Source organism: Triturus cristatus, chromosome 4_2 (assembly GCF_964204655.1).
Source record: "Triturus cristatus chromosome 4_2, aTriCri1.1, whole genome shotgun sequence".
NCBI classification, from domain to species: domain Eukaryota; kingdom Metazoa; phylum Chordata; class Amphibia; order Caudata; family Salamandridae; genus Triturus; species Triturus cristatus.
This window is the reverse complement of record NC_140586.1, coordinates 380,637,315-380,656,094: the sequence shown is the minus strand read 5'-3', so window position 1 is coordinate 380,656,094 and position 18,780 is coordinate 380,637,315. Positions and strand designations below refer to the sequence as shown.

General features: G+C 43.1%; 1 protein-coding gene across 2 annotated transcripts in view; it reads right to left on the bottom strand.

Moving 5' to 3' along the window:
- The window catches only part of ASPM (assembly factor for spindle microtubules), a 393,967-nt gene that overhangs the window by 251,156 nt on the left and 124,031 nt on the right, over nucleotides 1-18,780 (bottom strand). For both annotated transcript variants that reach the window (XM_085601843.1, XM_085601844.1), the window contains exons 14-17: nucleotides 16,944-17,162; nucleotides 14,085-14,289; nucleotides 9,355-9,500; nucleotides 5,313-5,441 (exon numbers count right to left, since the gene is read on the bottom strand). In XM_085601843.1, the coding sequence (XP_085457969.1) occupies nucleotides 5,313-5,441; nucleotides 9,355-9,500; nucleotides 14,085-14,289; nucleotides 16,944-17,162 (699 nt within the window). The remainder of the gene's footprint in view (nucleotides 1-5,312; nucleotides 5,442-9,354; nucleotides 9,501-14,084; nucleotides 14,290-16,943; nucleotides 17,163-18,780) is intronic.

The following is an 18,780-nucleotide window of genomic DNA, read 5'->3' as shown; positions in this document are numbered from 1 at the left end:
AGTGGAGGGGGGAGGGGTGAGGGGAGGGGTGGGGTGGGGGGGGGGGGCTCGTCTCTTGTTTATTGTAAATAAATGAAATAAAAATCGACTTCTACGAACTAGTAGACAGGAGTACTAAGTGGGTATAAGTAGAGGTCACAATGAGAGAACACAGCGTGCTTTACGGACAACAGGCGGCAGTTAACAGTGACATTTTAGACACCTCTGCTGCGATGGTCCATGCCCACGTGCCCCTCCTTCTAATATAACCGCCTGCTGCCATCGCTCTTGTGCCTGTAAGAGGGAGCTGGTCTGGAAGTCAGACACCAAAGAAGGACGTGAGTAAAGGGTACACATTTCTTGCTGAAGGGAGAGGTCAGACAGATCCATCTGGGCGCTGACCCGCCTACAACTTTAAAGCCACGCCATCTGTCTGTTTAATCTGAGGTGGGCGGGGCCGTTTGGAGGAAGGGCATAGCTATGGGCATGTTCTCTCTGTAGAAGTGCTCTGCAGTTTTCAGGTCGGACTGGAGCGGCGAGTGAGGCAGGTCAACCGAGGAGGCACTCAGTGCTGCACTGGGGAGGGGAAACAGAGGCATGGCAGCCAAATGCACTTTGATATTAAAGATTGGCCGCGGACCCTGAGCAGTATAGCTCACTCAAATCTATTGTATTCACTTCATACTGCAAACCGCAAACCGGGTACAACGTGCCATCTATGCACGAGTGCATCAGTGCACAGTTAGTGAGTGCACTCTGGCCGACTCTTCCGTTCAGCAACGGCTTGCATTAGGGGCCGGGGCTTGGATTACAATAGAGAAATTGTAAAGGAGGCACGCTAAAATACTTCAGCTGTACCCAGAAGTCCCGGTTCTACCTGTGATCGTAATATAAAACACATGCTTCCCCAAGTCCACTCCTCCCTTCCCCTCCCCACACACACACGGGAGGGGCAGGCACAGGTGAGCTCCAAGTACCTGCACTTCTCATTTCAAGGGATAACTCGGAAGAGTGCATGTACTGACTGGCAAGATATATGGTTGAGCAACTGCCAAGGTGAGCTTACACACCAGTGAGTCTCCGGACGCCATAAATAAAATATCTACTACAAAATACAATCTCGTGTGTGAGTGAATGCTCACCGCTGACATCAGCGGTGACCTGAATATCGCGAGTTTGAATTCCTGGCAGTCAGAACAGCCCCAAATTTCTTCTGTGTTCGATAGAGACACCGGGTGCAGTCGCTAATAGTAATATGTATTATGGTCAGCGTCAGTGCTTAGAAACGGCAGGCGTTTGTTACGAACCGCTATACAATACAATAAGTTATTGTGTAAGGGAAGGCTGCACCGGGAGCACCCCCCTCCTCTGTGGGCTGACCTCCCTAGACCAACGGTTGGACCCACCGCACTTTCAGTGCGCTTTGGTTGTGGGAAAGAGGAGCGGTTCAGTGACTGAGATGCAGGACTGTGGCTCCAGGAGACTGGGATTCCAATCCCGGTTTGGCTACTTGACCAGCTGGTGTGACCCTGGGCATGTAACTTTATCACCGAGCGCCTCAATTCCCTTCTATTCCTAAAACCACGAGTGTGCAGAGGTGATTGAGTGGGTACAATTCGCAGGGAGCTATATTTCATTGTGGCGACACGTGCCATTAGGATGGTAAAAGTTTGTGCCTTTGTAGCCACACACCCTTTGTCAGCCAAGAGCAGCACGCTGAGTAAACTCTCACAGCTACCCATCTATTTCGAAGGACGAGCCTTTCTCTAACGCCCTCCCTCCTCCCTGTCTCTCTCTCTCTCTTCCCAGCCTGGGTGTGACTTTGACTCAGCCTCTTTAAATTATGTCCCTGCCTCAAGTTCGTTTGAATAAAACCCTTGCCTGCCGTGTTTGCTCGTGGACGCAGTCTCAGCCCACGGATTCCTTTCATGCATCCAGGATTGCGCCTTGGGGTGAAAAGGGTATACGCAGCCAAGAACCACAATGGCCCGCCTCGTGCTGACCCTCACTTTCGGATTGTGCCTGCTGGCGTTGTGCGAGGCTCACACAAGTAAGTTGTGGGACTTTTGGAAGGATCCATGCACACGGGGTTTACGGACTTCGTGGGATGTGGGATTCGGTCACGCTTCGTGTTGTGGTTTGCATGCGTGTGTCTCTGTGCTTTCAACACAAATGTGGAATTCGCTGTTAGGAATGGCATAGAATACGCAGGTCGCGTGTTTTTATGTTAAGAGCATTTTGTGCTTCCGAATCACTGTTCAAATAATTCAAGCTTGGCAATTATACCAGTGTGTGTACACAGCAGCCGCCACCCCCCCCACCCCCGGTAGGAATACAAGAGGATAGAGAATGTCACGGGGTGGGGGGGCCGTCAGATGTGCTTTAACAGGATGCTATGGCGCGGGACCTGCACAGAAAATTGAAACGTGTGGCGTTTTTACGCACAGTTGGGGGCACGTGGCACTAACAAACAAGCATTAAAAATGCAATAGGTCTCGCCTTTCATTAAGTTAAAGCCATTTGCTTTGCTATACAATACCATTAGCAAAGCAAATGACTAATTTAATCAAAGGCGAGACCTATTGCATTTTCAATGCTTGTTAAGGAATATTTGTAGTTTTCAAAAGTCGACACTTAGAAACTTTTTGGGAGAAAAAGTGTCAATGTTATCCTAGGAGGAAAAATAAGTTATCGGTTTCAAGGTAAGTAATCGGTCTTTGAAGTAAGGTTTCTGGGGCAAGACTCAGGGGTCTCCCAGGGTCAGTGAGGCACTGTTTTTGCATCCCCAGTGGCACTAGTGCGGCCAGGTGCAAAGTGTTGAGGCCCAGTGTTATCCTGTAAAGGATAGGGGGACTCCGGTTGGTGGCTGCTGGCAAGCAGGCCACGAGGTTGAGGGAGCAAAGCTCCTAGGGTTAAGCTCAGGGCAAGTTGGGGACCAAGTTAGCACCAAAGGGGCACCATCAGCGGCACTAGGGCGGCCGGGTGCAGGGTGCTGTTTTGAGGTCGGGTGCCCTGTTTTCAATTTTTGGTTTTGGTTTTCAGCTGCAGGCTCGGTCCAGGAAGACTTACGGGAGGAACCAACAGCTGGGCAGATAAGTTGGAGGGCTCGGGGACGTAGGTGCACCTTGGGTTCTTTTCTCCAGGGAGCAGGGCAGCTGGATGCAGGGGTGTCTTTTGAGGTCGGATTTCACCTCATCGAGCCACTCGCAGTTGGGGGTGGGGGTGGGGGGGGGTGGGGGTCTCTGTGCAGAGGCTGCAGGCGACGTCTGGGAGTCCGCGAGGGGTCAACCGACGGTGAACTCTGACTCTGGAGCGCTGGGGGACCACGCTGGGAACGGTGGGCCACTCGAACTCGGGCCGAAGGCGACTGGTGCAGTGGTAGTTCCAGGCGTCGGGTTTCTTTGTCCTCAGCAGGCTTAGAGTCTGTTTTCGGAGTTGCTTTTGAACAGGGCTGCTGTTTACAGGAGATCCGGTCTTTGTTTAAGGCAGTCAGTCCTCCCAGGGGTTCTGGAGGTCGCTAGCTGCAGGACAAGACTATTTTTGGCGCAGGATCTCTGGAAACCGCAGACGGGCCGGTAGAGCTGGGACCAAGTCAGTTGTTCTCTGCAGTCTCCTCTGCTGGGCGTCTTCTTTCATCCTTTTTCTTCTTAGGTCGCGGGAATCTGAAGAAGGAAGGTTCAGGGTGCCCCTAAATACTACATTTAGGGGCGCTACAGGTAGGTAAAGGGCAGGGACCAATGGGTCCTATCCCTCGGGTGGGTACACCCCCCTATTCTGCGACTCTCCAGTGGGAGGGGGGCAGGAGCCTGTCCATGATTGGCTGGGTCTCCCCATCCTCAAGATGGCGGGGACTCGAGGTTGTGCTTCACCTCGCCTCCCCCACCTTAGGGGTGGAGTTAGCTGAGGTGGGCACACCTCTCTTCCTCACTTGTTTTTCCCGCCGGTTCTCCCGCCCAAAGTGAGGGGTAGAACCAGTGGGGACCAGTTGCTGAAAGCAGCAAATCGTCTGGAGAGGCTCACAAAGGCAGCATGCCTTTGAAGCTTCTGCTTCGTGAACCCTGCCCATCCTGGGGAAGGAGACTTGGCACCTCGTCCCCGGATGTGCATTGTTTCAGGCCCCCGAGAGCAGCCGGCTCTCGACCCAAGGGTCCAGAAACATGTCTGGTGGTGGGAGCCTGCGCAGCCACTCAGTCAGGTCACTGGTAGTTGGTCGTTTTTCAGGGGGCATCTCTAAGATGCCCTCTGTGGTGCATTTTACATTAAATCCCACACTGGCATCAGTGTGGGTTTAATGTGCTGAGAAGTTTGATACCAAACTTCCCAATCTCCAGTTTAGCCATTATGGTGCTGTGGAGTTCGTAATGACAACTTCCCAGCAATATATACTCTTAATGGCAGCACTGCACCTACAGGGCCCAGGAATGGACCTGGGCACTGTAGGGGTACAGGGCTCATGCACCTGTACCCTCACCATTGGCATAGGGCACCCAGCTAGAGGGGTGACTGATGTATGCCAGGGCAGTAGTTTGTGGGCATGGCAACAGAAACCCACTTTCTCACAGGTGGTGTATATTAGGATCTTTCCCATGTGTGCATATTGCTTATGCCATTTGAACACGGCTGGACCTAGTGCCATTAGTAATAATTTTGATTTATGCCCAAAAATACACGATGTTCATGTTGTGTTCATTATGTGTGTTGAATAAACGTTATTTACATATCGATGAAGTTTCTTTTGGAACGCTAAAGGTAATTATTTTGAGTGCTGTGCTGTGCCATTGCTTTACACATTGCCTCTGTGGTAAGCCTGACTGCTCAGTGCCAAACTAGGGTGAGCGCAGGTTATATACAGTGAGCGTAATCACCCGCCCCTGATGGGAGTAATAGGTTCTGCCTGGCTCTGGCATTGCATCACCTCAACCAACCAGAAAGTGACAGTTGGGAGAAGTAAACTTGCTGAATATGTACCTTGTAAAGATACTTAGCACTGCAGAAGATTACTGTATAAGATACCATGTATTGACAGTGTTTACTTTTGTAACTCCAGCCATATAATGAAACCAATGAAAAACTCCAGTAAATAAATAGTTGACTGCATAATTTGGAACTTAAATGGCCTTTAATGTAAACAATTTGTCTTTGTATAGTTGCGGTCTTCGCTGGTCATGTTTATTTATTTGCGGTCTTCACTTGTCATGCCTACTTATTGTCAAAGTCAGGATTAAAAGGCAATTTTTATACTTTCATCAGAATAAGATAACAGTTGCAGAGGAATGCATCTTCAATTGCCTATTTATTAGTAGCATGTTAGGATGGTAAGAAAAGTCCAGTACCTCAAGAAGCTGCAACTCCGCTTTCAGCTTATACCTCCTCCACGCTGACTGAATGACGCGGGCTGCCCTGGTTTCTTTACGAAGATCCAAAAGGCGTGCACAGAGAAAGGAGAGATAAGTAATAACCACCTGTGCAAAAGTAAGATGGGAACAAAATTATTCTTTACAATTGTTGATGTAGAGATGATAAAGATATAAAGCTTCAATCAAGCTGCGCTAAATGATGAATCTCAGACACTGCATTGCAATGAGCCAATAACGTAAAAGACCAAGCTTATCCGCAGTCAGGAACATTAGGCGTGTCCACCGTAGGTCCAGAAAGAACAGACACATGCTATATGTTTAGAACAACAATGTATTTGAGCTCCATTAACAGTATCTGTATGTACATTTATCTCATGTGGATATCATGAAGATCTGTCCCTTAGATTTATTTTGAGCACCCCTGAACTAGATCGTCCAGAGGCATTTTATGAACGCAAAACGCTAGTTTAAAATTGTTCATCACTTCAGTTTGGTATCGAATGACTCATCCATTAGAACCCTAACATTATTCCCTTTTCTAGAATGACATCAGACCAGGACCAAGTTTACACATATTGACATCACTTTCACTCCAACGATAAAATGCTAGGACCTACATTTTTGGTGTCTGGTAAAATGTGAATTACTTCTCCAACATTGTTTCTACTGGCCACTGCCCTTCATCAGTCTTGAATAGCACCGGAATGGCACCAGGATGGAACATCAGAAAATGTATGCAGAAGAGAGGGAGCAATAAACGTCTTCATCAATGCAGAGAGGTTGTGCCACACAACCAGAAGTAACAACACTTGATAGTATACATGGCCTTGCCGCGCACACATGCATGTGGGTACACATCAATGCACATTTTTCAATACTATTTATTAGAAATACTCAGAATGCAATGAGAGGCAAAATGGTATAAAGAATCAGCAGAGGAAACTAAATTACCATCTGAAACAATGTTTCTAGAGGTAACGTAACTTCCTAATCCGCATTCTCTTTCTACACACTCTTTACATTGCAAACCCAACAGAAAGGCAGATATTTAGGGAAGACTCCATCATTACCTACCACAATGTGCTGAAATAAAATTTCGAACTAAAGTCTCACTGACTAAGAGAAGAAGCGCACTATACAAAGTCACAAGAAAAGAAATGGAAACGGATTAGAACACTATGACATCACCCAACTCAAAGCCCTTTGTGCAGCAGGCAGATCACTAATCACAACCATAATGAAATTCTCAATAACGCTATCATCAATAGAGCAGCTAATGGAAGCAAAGTATTTTTCGAATTAGTCAAGCCCTATGTCAACCCACTGCCAGATAATCAAAAACCATAGTTGGTCAACAAGTGCAATACGATCACTTACAAAATCAGATCCAGTACAGACAACTCAAAAAATACATTCTGTCTGCCCTCCCACACACTGAACACACCAACATTTTCATCTTAATGTATGTCTCCTCTGATGAAGACAACATTGATTGTCCTCACTACACATTGCCCATGCCAGAAACCTTCAGGACAACCTCAAAACAGGTTACCCCCCCCCCACCCCCGCTACAGAAATCGAAACATGCAGATCACCCCACAACCCACCGCTTTTCATCAGAACAATCATCGGCAAAGCAGTCCTAAGTCAACTACATTATCCATCTATCGATCGATCCCCCCCCCCCCAATCTTCAATGGTACAAAGAACTACATGGATGGATCCATACTCTACACCAGCAATATTCATCAATACACTGATAAGACAGAACTCTCCCTCCAAGTCTCTACAGTTCATGACATTCAATGCTTCACAAACTGCCTAGATGTGACTACTTTTTCGCTGGCGTGTACAGCCAAAAAAAGTTTCCCCAATTTTACCCTCAACGCAGATCTCTGCTTAAAAGGACACATTCCCAAGCGAACCAAAACTGTGTAGTAACAGCTATCACTCCTGAAAAAGTGAAACAATTTTTACCTAAAACCAAAAGAATAGGCTCCTGGATGGAAGCAACACTCCTTCTTTAACAGACTCCCTGGCACCATACTGGCACTAATTAAAGTTACATGAAACACACAAAAGGTGATGGGAGACTGCTGGCAATAAGTCTAACAACTGGCAATAGCTTGGGGCAGCACACAAACCCATCGTTCTGTTGCTCACCTCAGTTTGGACCCAGCCATATCCAAATCAGTCATGACCCTCTTCCTCATGAGAACAGTCCAGCCCGAACTGCCAAGCCAGGTCCTCCCGGACTGGAATAAAGGCAACCCAGGACCAGTTTTGCCCTAGTTGCCGGCTATGCACCCAGGTATAGCTTGGTTCCAGTGACACAGTAAGCATGGGCTGATGAGCCCATAACTAGGGTAAAACTGGTCCAGGGTTGCTAATTGTTCCGGTTCAGGGAGGACGGGTCTGGCAGTTTGGACTGGACTGTTCCCATGAGGAGCACGGTCAAGACTGATTTGCAGATGGCTGGGTCCAAACTGAGGTGGCATGGTGAGCAAAAGAATAATGGGTTAGAGCGCTACCCTGAGCTATTGCCAGCGGTTAGACTTATTGCAAGCAGCCTACCATCACCTTTTGTGTGTTTTGTGACACATGAAATGTATCCTATACACTATGACATGGTGCAAACGTCTGAAGAAGTTGGACCACACCATACTATGAGTAAAGAAAATACATTTGCTCCCTTTCCAGGCCTTATCAGTCTCAGAACCAGCTGCACCACGAAAAAAAAAACACTTAGGAAAAAACCTGCTGGCAAATGTCAGAGAGAGACATTATTCAACCAAGCAGAGATTGACACCAGGAAAGCGGGTATTGCCGGACTGGAGACTTGAAAAATGCAAGTAGGGGAAAAACAAATTAAGCCTTCTCCATCTATACACTCAAAATATGGAACAGCTTCCTCATCGACACAACAGTAACCACAACTTTCTTCCAATTCAGAAATAAACAAAATTAATCTATTCAAGAAAACAATACCCCCAATGAAATGGGAGCCCTGTTTATCTGGTATTGTAAACAGTCTTAAATTATATTGCTAGGTCGTTGTATTTTGTTAAGCATTCCACTGCTTTCTACTTGGGTTTGCATTATGTACACATGGTTGTCATGACCAAAGGCTGGATTACATTCAAAGATGCAATGAAATTAGCTTTGGTCTGATAAATTAGTTCCTGAATAGGATTCTGTTGCAGATCCTCAAAACATTTCCATCTATTCAGATTGCTAGATAACACAGCACTACATCAAATTGGAAGCAAATCAACACTCAATCACTCGCTTTAGTTTAGCGGACTACAAGAACAAAAGTACAAATACCTGTGAACTTGCAAAGTAAATGGAGGCCTGTCCCCGCCTCCCAAACGTCGTCTTTTTATCTTTCGTGGCAAAGAAATTACTAGACATAGACAAATGTTAAATCTTTTCAGTTTTTCTCCTATCATCGAGATTGAGGTAACGGGGGCTGTGTTTAGGTATCCTACTCAAAGACTAGTAAAGAACAATGCAGATTTATTGCACCTAGATCATGACCAGTACCTGAAAAAACATCCCAGTGTAGATATTATTGTTATCCAACCAAACTACTGTAGTGCCTGCTAGGGCAGGCACTCTTTTGTAAGGGAGGGATAACAGAATATTGAACATGAAAGTGGAGAGGGCAGGATGTAAAGAGGTTTTAGCAGCTTGCAGATACACAATGTTAACATAATGAAAACAAGTAAAACATTAAAAGAAACTTTTGCAGAAGCATATTTCATACCAAAGATGACAATTATAAGATTGCTCGACTTGTAATAAACATGATATCCCAATGCCAAGGGTTATAAGCATTACAGAAGAGTGATAAAGTTATCGGTAGATACCACCCACTGAGGGTAGAATGTTAAAACAAAAAAAACAACCGCGTACAAAAAGATTGGTTTGTTGGGGTAAAAGGTACTGAACCGGAGCCACTTCCTGGTCTAAAATGCAGATCCCAACAGTGAATGCTCCAATACATGCAATATACCTTTTCATCAGGAATAGTGTTCGACATATCCGAATGATTAATCATCGCTGGTACACCACCAAGATCTGCAACAGCCGCATTCAATATATGAAAATTCTTCTTCTCGTTTTCCAGAAGCTCTTTATACTTGGCAGAGTTAGTAATTGCTGAACATAAAGAGAAGTATATTAAACACTATCAACTTTGAACAACGAAACATGAAAACAATATAAAACACTTCAGAAATACAGTTCACATGTGAGAGTAAAAAAAGAGCATGGAGGGTCAAGACAAAATCGAGGTAAATGATCCCCAGCATAGTGACTTACAAATATGTTACACTGCAAACGCATGCGTCATACATGAAACGTTGGAACACACTTAAACCAATGAAGCACAGTGGTGAGGTCTCATACTAAACAAAACCGGCTCAATTAAAGCACAAAACAAACCTAAAATGGAATGTGCATTCGAAGTGTCCTGCCATCCCATCAGGCTCTAAACACAAACGCAACAGTAAAGCCATTAAAAAGTAAAAACAAAAAAAATAGCACTGAAGGGAACTAGCTTGTGTGGCTATGTGCTCCTTGTGAGACAGCAAAATGCAGACACTCAAAATTAAGTAAACCAGCAGTTTACGTAGGCTGGCCCACTGCCCCATGCGGAAGAGGGCAGAAGCAGCAAAATGTGAATGGCACACCAACAGGCTAATGGAACAAGAGAGGTGGATGAAAGCTACTATATGTATGTATATTGTATATGTTTTCGTAAAATCAAAAGTTCTTGGCTAACACCAGACCTAACAATGGTAAAAAAAATAGAAAAAAAGACAGGAGCATGATGCATCAACACAATAAGCTACTGACGTGGCTGCTGCGATTTTGTTCTGCCACTTATTGCTTTTATGGTTTTATCTATAACCACAATTACAGTGGATGCAGCTTAGATTGCCATATCACAAGAGGAGGGCCATTACCTTGCCTGCCACTAATTAGACTAGTAAAAGGTAGCGAGTAACCATTGCTTTTAAGCTGGACGGGCTGTCTTCTGAGAAAGTAACAAAATAACATAATTAAGCTGTGCTGATAAAAGAATAGGGGCATTGAAATGAATATTATGAATGTATGGTATTCATTGTGGTTCACTTTTAAGGGCTGGCAGAAAGAGCAAATGTTTGGAAACAGTATGACAGGTAGTGAACACACTCACCCAATTTTCAGATCCTAAAAACAATAAGGCAGGTTAGTGATATTGTGTGAACAAACAACTGCAGCAAAAAGTCTACCTCCTACGTTTAGAGGTTCAGCCCAAATAATGTCCTAAAATAGTGCATAGCCAAACTGCTTTCCTTATCCACATTTGCTCAGCTCTCCACACTATTGAACACTAGCAAAGGCAAAGACAAAAATGTCCAGGTTTAATGTGCTTATTCATGTACTACAGAGACTTGGGGCTACAAGCAGGAGCAGAAAGAGAATCTAGTTGTAAAGAAGTCCCTAATGCAGTTCAGTGCAAGCACTTGAGTGGTGGCATAACGATGCACCCAACAATGGTCCACTGTCCAAGTCGTCAGTGACAAAGTCTCAAGTTAATGGCTGGTCTAAGAAAGCTCATGATTGCACCCAAAGCCCACTCTAAGTAAATTGCAAGCAATAGTCTTTTTCACAGATCTGCTGTCAAAACCCATACTTAATAAACAAATGGGCTTGCCTTGCTCCTTGCAAAGCCCCCTCCCCAGCTACTCGCCTGTCCTTGACGATCATAGCCCTCTTTTCTTCATGCACATGAGACTTACATCTTATCGCCTCATATTCCTGCACCGCTCAGTCCTGATATCATGTTATATTTAATATCCGCTCAAATGACAGGAATCTAGGGCTTCAGATCATATCTCAGAAGCAGCAAGTAGAGACAGTTTATAATTTAAGTGGAAATGAGGAAGATAATAGATTACACACTAGAACCAGCATAAACTCAAGTGACTAGCACCTGTTTGTTCAAATAGGACTAGTGGGTAGAAAACGGCAAAATAAAACAAACCGAAGGACTGACAAATCAAGATGTTACTGTATGGAAAGACCCAGTACACACTGTATGGCACCCCAGGACATCAACCAAGCTAGGCAAAGAAACTACTCCATGTGCAAAAACTGCTCTGTCATTGTGATATCTCTCATCTCAGCACTGTAGGTTAACAATCATCTGTGAAAGCTACGCAGGTATGTTCTACATGGAATAGGAAGTCAAAGGAGTTGTACTATTGAATAGGTTTCTGTCAAGGTGGAGAAAAAAATTATGCGGCACTGATTACCATAAAGCAAAGGCATACAAAAGAAGGTGGATTAAGAGAGCATAGTGCAACCAAAAAAACCTAATTTTTGGTAAAAGTAAAATGTCCACACACTGGCATAAGGAGTGAGATCATCATCTCAGGCATTACCCCTGTACACTCTTGGTCCAACTGTTCATTTATTAGAAACCAGTAATGTGTTTACTTTCTCTTGTCACTGGGTCTAGCACCTGCCCAAACATATATGACAGTCGCCTGAGAAAAAAGCCTGGACAACATGGTTATAATATAGCTCTATATGATGAATAGAAAACAGCTTGAGTGGACGTGTGATAGGGTAACCATTGTCACTGTAACACACCTCATTCTGTGTTAGGTTTTGAAGGCCAATGGGCAACTTTGAACAAACTGTTGATATATATTGTTTAAGTTGGTCCATTACTGTTTATATACTGAGCAACAATCAAGAGAAAGACACTGAAATATTTCCATAAGTGGTATTTCTACATATGCTGAAGATGCAGGATGATTGCACAAGTGGTCTTTGCATAGAATGTGGTTAATAGTTGACACAGTGACCCAATATCTTTCTACTGCACAGTGAAGTCCAATGAGCAGATTAGACAAAAAACACTGACCTGAGTTTCAAACTGTTGTTACAGTTTATATACTGTGTAATAATTTTACTAACCAAAGACAAAATATATCAGATTTTATTATTTGTTATGTATTTTCTTTCCATGGCCAGCTTAAGTAGAATAATAAAAATAATTTAGAACCAATATTGCAAAAATAAATAAAACGCAGCTGCATGCTACACAAAAGCTTTTTTTAAACGAAAAAGGCAGATAATGTTTTTAAAGTATTTTGTAATTTTTGCGGAGAGCTTGAGTTTTTTATGTAAAATCTATGAAAAGAGGGAGGAACAAATCTGTATTGTTTTCTACACCGTGTACTCAGGCGTATACAGCGTAAACAATTAGCTCCTTCATCTGGTTTTAAAGTGCTGGGCATTCGCCTGTACACAGCTAGTCTTCATATACTGTTCTGCGGGAGATTAAGAGTAAATACTCTGGCACATGGCTCAAGAGAGCAAGTCTTTACGAGCAATGGAATTCTTTCCAGTAAGGCCAGATAGATATGGAGGCAAATTGTGTGAACGCACTGCTTCTAAATGAGGCGGTAGTGAAGAAAAGAGCTTGTCAAGAAACGACAATCTGCCCTGTACTGATCCTTCTCTTCATTGTGTTACAACTGCCTCAGTGGGTGCACATGAGAGCTTAGTGGGAGACACTACTATCCTAGAAGTATGGCTTGAGAACAGGAGGTTCTTTTGGATGGTAAATCTTGAAAGAACTGCTCTTTTATACCCAACGATTGCCTCATTACTCAAATGATATTTCCTGAAGGATTGCCCCCACCCTTTATGTGAAAACTTTATAAGAAGAAAACTTACCCTCAAACTAATAAGGGCTCTGCCTGCAAAGATAATGGCTAATGGAGCTATATATAGGAAAGGCTAAGGGAAAATTGCTTGAGTAGAGAGTCTACTATTTTCGGTTCGGTGACAAAAACATACTTGAAAGCTGGTCATTCAGAAGGCTATTACAAAGAGTACAATAAATTTTTAGAGATGTAAAGGTGTTGGGGACAGTAAATGTGAATGTGTCTGGGGACTTGGACTGTTAGAGTAGAAGAGGCTGGAGAAATGCAATAACATTAATTATAACAAACTGTTATTCACCCTAAAAAATATGCAGCAAAGGATTTTATTGCAGCTATATTGGCCCGCTATAAAAATGCACAATTTATGCCTTCCTAATAAAAGGAAATGATAGGCATGACAGATTGAGAGGGGTTCCCTGAGCCCCAATGTTTTGGTGATTGTAACAGATTGGGTAGTTTTGGGGATGATTTTTTTTGTAGATGCATTTGGTATAAAGGGTTATTCTTCAAACTAGGAAACAGCTCTTCGGTTTGGGCGATTATAATGAAATGCATAGGAATGTGTGTGAACACCACCCATACATGAAAAAAAAAGCTTTAAATACAGCAAAACAATATACAAAACAATTACACGAATCAAACCTTTGATGTACGACTGGTTGATGAACATGGTTTTCTTATTTAAATTGGAGACAGGAAAGTGCAAGAGAAAGGCTAAGCTTGTCAATTACTAGACTATTGACATGGTGCAGGGGTGACCTAGTGTGTGTATTAGTGGAAATTGGTCTTCCCAGTTTTCTCGTCCTATCGATGTGGAGTTTGTTGCTCTCGGAGTGAATGGAAGAATAATATCAAATATTTATGTCTCTATGATTTGATACAAGTCAAAACGGGTTTCAAATCATGGACATGTCATGACAAAGGAATGTAAATGGCGGACAGCAAATAGATTAGGGTAACTGAATAAAAAAAATAATCTTCCTATCAGTATTACAGATCTGCAATACACACATACTTTGGTCGAAGGTGATAGGCCATGTGTCCAAGGAGTTCTCGGATTCAGATGAAGAATTTAGTCCTATTGAACCAGCCTCAGTGCATTCTACAGTCTGGGTTGTGTGCTGGCATATCTCACTTAAAGGCACATAGCTTGGATGGTAGTGGTGAATCAGATAGCAAAGAACCCGTCCGTCGGAGAATGACACTGTAAAGTTTTCCACCTATTTCAAGACAAAAAATAGATTACTATTGATCATCTCATGTTAGTGCAGTAGAGTAATATTGCAGCATTGCGTTTTAGACACCAACTGCAACTACTGGTGCACATACATTTAACACACCATAGAGGACAAAAGAACAGAGACTTATTCCTGCCCCACTTCGTGGTAGTCACCACAAATGTGGCAAAGGTATCTGCATGAAGTGATGTCGCATAGCAGAAGCTGGTGACTGTGGGTATTTAGCAATACCACCAGATGTATCCTTTGCACATGCCACCATCATTACCTACAGAAATGACAACCACCGTGTTTACCTTGTCAGACATCGTGGTAGGGTAGGATTACGACTTAGTAGTAACTGCAAAGTTCATAATATTTACTTACAGTTCTTTTCAGCTCACTTAATTCGCAGCATTTGGAAACATTCCGTAGCAGGAAGTCAAATAGGTGAAGAGGCTACACAAGCCATACTGAACTAGATATACACAAACCAGCTCTGCTCTCCTTTCACTAATCCCCACCTATCACCCAACACCAATGTACAAGGCAAAGTGATGTATCAAGACAAGAACTTCCCATTGTACAGGAACTATTCCTTAGATATTTTATCTACAATCAACATACTGATGTGGCCAAGGAATTCACAGTTGTGGAGAATAAGAGCCATTACATAGCCGATACTCTTCTTAGCAAAGCATGTAATGTCTCCAGCATACTTCCTACAGGCCTCACCAAAATATCAGGAGATTCTCAAACCCTCTAGAACTAGACAGGCCATCACTGGACAGGGCTATTTATTTACCATTTGTTGAGAAGAAATATTACACAGGATGACTACAGGGCACTAGATTAAAGACCCCACAAACCGGATAACCAACTGAGTACTATATCTGGCTACGGCACCAGGACAGTAATGTCAATAAACAGTCCTCCACTTTGGTCTAGAATTATCTTCCTAGGCACCCTCCAATATGTGTCAGATGATGGCCAGACACATGTTGAAAGGATGTTTAATTTGTTTCATGGCACCTTGACACTTGGCTTAAAAAGGAGTTTAGCCCAGCGACACCATGCACTGCTACTAAAGATTCCGCAAGATCATCAATGTGACACTTCAGAGCATGTGAGAAAGATAATCTTCTATAACATTCTAATTGGCAAAAAAAGAGGGGAAACGTACAAAAGGAAGCAAACCTTGACCCTAAAGTTCACAGCACCATGCATAATCTTGAAGGAGCAACATCATAGGGTCTATTGCAACATAGGGCTAGTATAGCAATCGGGACATGACCATTTAGCTCTCTGCACACAGTTAAGTTGTAAGAGGACGACGGAGACAAAACTGACAAACTCAGAAACCTGGACAGTCCATGCAGAAGACAGTACAGAAATGCTTTCCGTAATCCAAACGTAGGGAAGGGGAAATCAAAATTTGGAATATTCAATTGTCGAGACTTGCAGATTTCAGGTCAGCAACATTTTTAAACAAGAGTATTTAAAGCAACTCCAGCTATCCAAAAGTAAGACATTGGAATAGTAACTGCTATCAAGGAGCCATTGCTTCTATGGTAGCCTGAATCAATTCTCACCACACACACCCAAAACAGAGTACCACGTGCACACAGACAAAAGAAGTTGAAGTCACGGGATTGAAGAATACATTTGATTTTGCTCATAAAGTTAATCATGTACACCAAATTCTCTGTCAGAAAAAACATGGCAAACGTAGGCAACGGGGGCAGCAAAAGTGGAGAGGGATGTATGCACTCTTAACTCTTTCGATGCAAATGCATGTGGTTGGTTAAACTCTTTAAAATCAAAGTGCTGACCTAACTCCTGATCAGACAAATCGGACACAAGTACAATTATCACTCTCAGAACACTGTTTAAGCAGTCTAAGGCATTATCTCCAACCAGAATAAAAATAATGTATGAGCTGTGCATATGCCTTACCTAAAAGACACTAAGCACACAAATTCTGTACCTTCTCACCCAATGTAACAGGACAATAACATCACACTCACACCAGTAAAGTACCAAAGGTTTCAAGGATGAACTCATGCTTTTGTCAAACAACACAAAGTGAAATCAAAATACCTACAGAATCATGTATTTTGATGCTAGTGGTATGTAATGACTGTATTGGACCAAGTGACAAAACAGAGAAAGGACAGGGAGTAGGCAATCTGTCACTCACCAGGAGCACTAAATGGAAGCATAAGCCACTACTTTGACAACTCATCTTCACAGATGCTCAGCGTTAATGTAAAACACCAGTGACGTGCATACATTGAACTAACTGACACTGTCCAAGTTAGTAGCGCTAGAATGATGAAGGCTCTTTCACTGTTGCAAGGGGGGACTACTTTAAAGAATTTGGATTTAACTACCACCCTAATTTGATGTCACAGAAGGAGGGATGGATCCTATAACAGCCCTTATGCCATATGGAAGGGGCCAGAAAAGGCACATCTGCCTTGCTTGGATTCAGCTGCCGAGGGTAGCTGAATTTAAGGTACCTGCTAATTTAGCATACTTCTAATAGTAGCATAATTGCAGGCTTTATGTGGTGTATAAATACCAACAAATTATGATGCAACAGTAATTGGGAGAAACAGAAAAGTGTCAGAATTATTTAGATGCAATGTACTTACTTTCGTATTGTAGAAGGCACAAGTTGCATTGACCCACTCCATCAGGAGTCCAACATTTTCAGAATACTTCAAAGATGAAAAGTTACCGCTGCTTGCTCGCTTTATATTCGGTAAATTCGAAAACGATCTTAGGGCACCAATTTTTTTCTGCAAAATCCAGGATTGCTTTAAAAAGGTAATCTCTTCTTTTACTTCATCCACATTGAGCAAAACCTCCACCTGCATAAGAAGACGGTGATCTGTTAGAATAGAGGACTGGTTTGCCATGCAAGAACCAAAAAAGCTGAGCTTCAAGAACCAAGTGCAATCATGAGAAATCGCCATCTTACCTGAAAAGTTAACTAGGTTATACCCAACACTATTGCCTTTAGTACTGCAATGTTCAACACGAACAAACATTGCCCAAACTAGCTATTAGCGTACCCTTATTCTAACCCCAAGTCTATCAGACTCATGTCACTTCCTACTTGTACAAGAAACCACTACAGCACTTTGAACAGTGTTAAGTGAAGGCCATTTGAAAACCAGACAACAAGCACAGCATCTCATACCCAGGAATCTCACCTGCATCTTCCCTATCGCGATTTCTTTTCTCTGCATTTACACAAGAGTATGGATACTAAAGGACGCAAACACATGGGGACGATGGCCAGAGGAAAGGGTGCATTGGGAGTACAAGTAACTCGGTTGATCAATTTACTTCCTCTTGAAAACTCTCCTCTTTTAAAAAAATATATGAAGTTTATTAGACAATCAAAAACATTCTATGCATTAGATGCTTCAAGACTCCCTTAGCAAGCATAGGCCAAGGAACTGGTGAACACTGTACTGCACAGAGAGGGAGTAACCTAATTTAACATCCTTGAGAATAGGAAAAATAGTGGTTATAAGGCCGTAATAAGCAACCTCGACATCGGCTTTAAAATAATCCTCGACACACAGTGTAGCAAGCAATCATGTGGATTAGCCCAAATTACTACTCTGTGTGTTTCCAGGCTCTGCTGGATAATAATCTGTAGCCAGTGTGAACCTAGCTGGGAATCAGAGCGCTTAATGTCAGTCTCTAATAATGTAGCCCTTCGCAACAAATGATGCAGCTCACTGTGTGGTAGAGCTCTTAGAGGCAGAGGTGTTAGATGCATGACTAACTCTTGAATGCAACCTTTTATCATGTGACAAAAAATATGGGATGTTCTGAAGGCTCCTGTATAAGCGATCTAGAACTTCGGCGCCTAGTAGTACATTGTTTGTTCAGCAGTTGAATTACAGTTCAGAAATAACCTGGGATGAAGACTAACTTCCAGCCAGTTAATCAAGAAGACGTTGGCAAAATGAAGGAACAGTCCTGAAAACATCCTTAAGTCAAGAACCTAAACGGTCTGGAGTCCGTATGAAACTATTATTAATAAACCAGGTATAGCACCAAACACAATGACTGTGTCTGAAAGGGGAGGAGTTTTAGAGGTAGACCAGAGTGGGCCAATTGCAGATGGAGGAGTAAATGACCACCCTGTATCATTTTTTAACAATACTGGAGCTCTAGAGGTAGACCATCGTGGGCAGTATGCAGATAGAGAAGTAAATGGTCACCCTGTATTATTTCTGATAAATACAGGAACTACCCACTCTAGAGTTCGAATAGAGATCCCAAACTTACCCCCTTGGGAAAACAAGTCCAAGTTGTAGGCATCTTCAATAAGCAAAGTACTAACCCTGTTCTACGACCACTAATTTGTCAAATGTATCTGAACTCCAGTGAATTTGTTGTGCAGGGATTTATTATGCACATTAAATTGTGCTGTCTATTGAACATCGGGTGGTGTAGAACTCCAGAAAT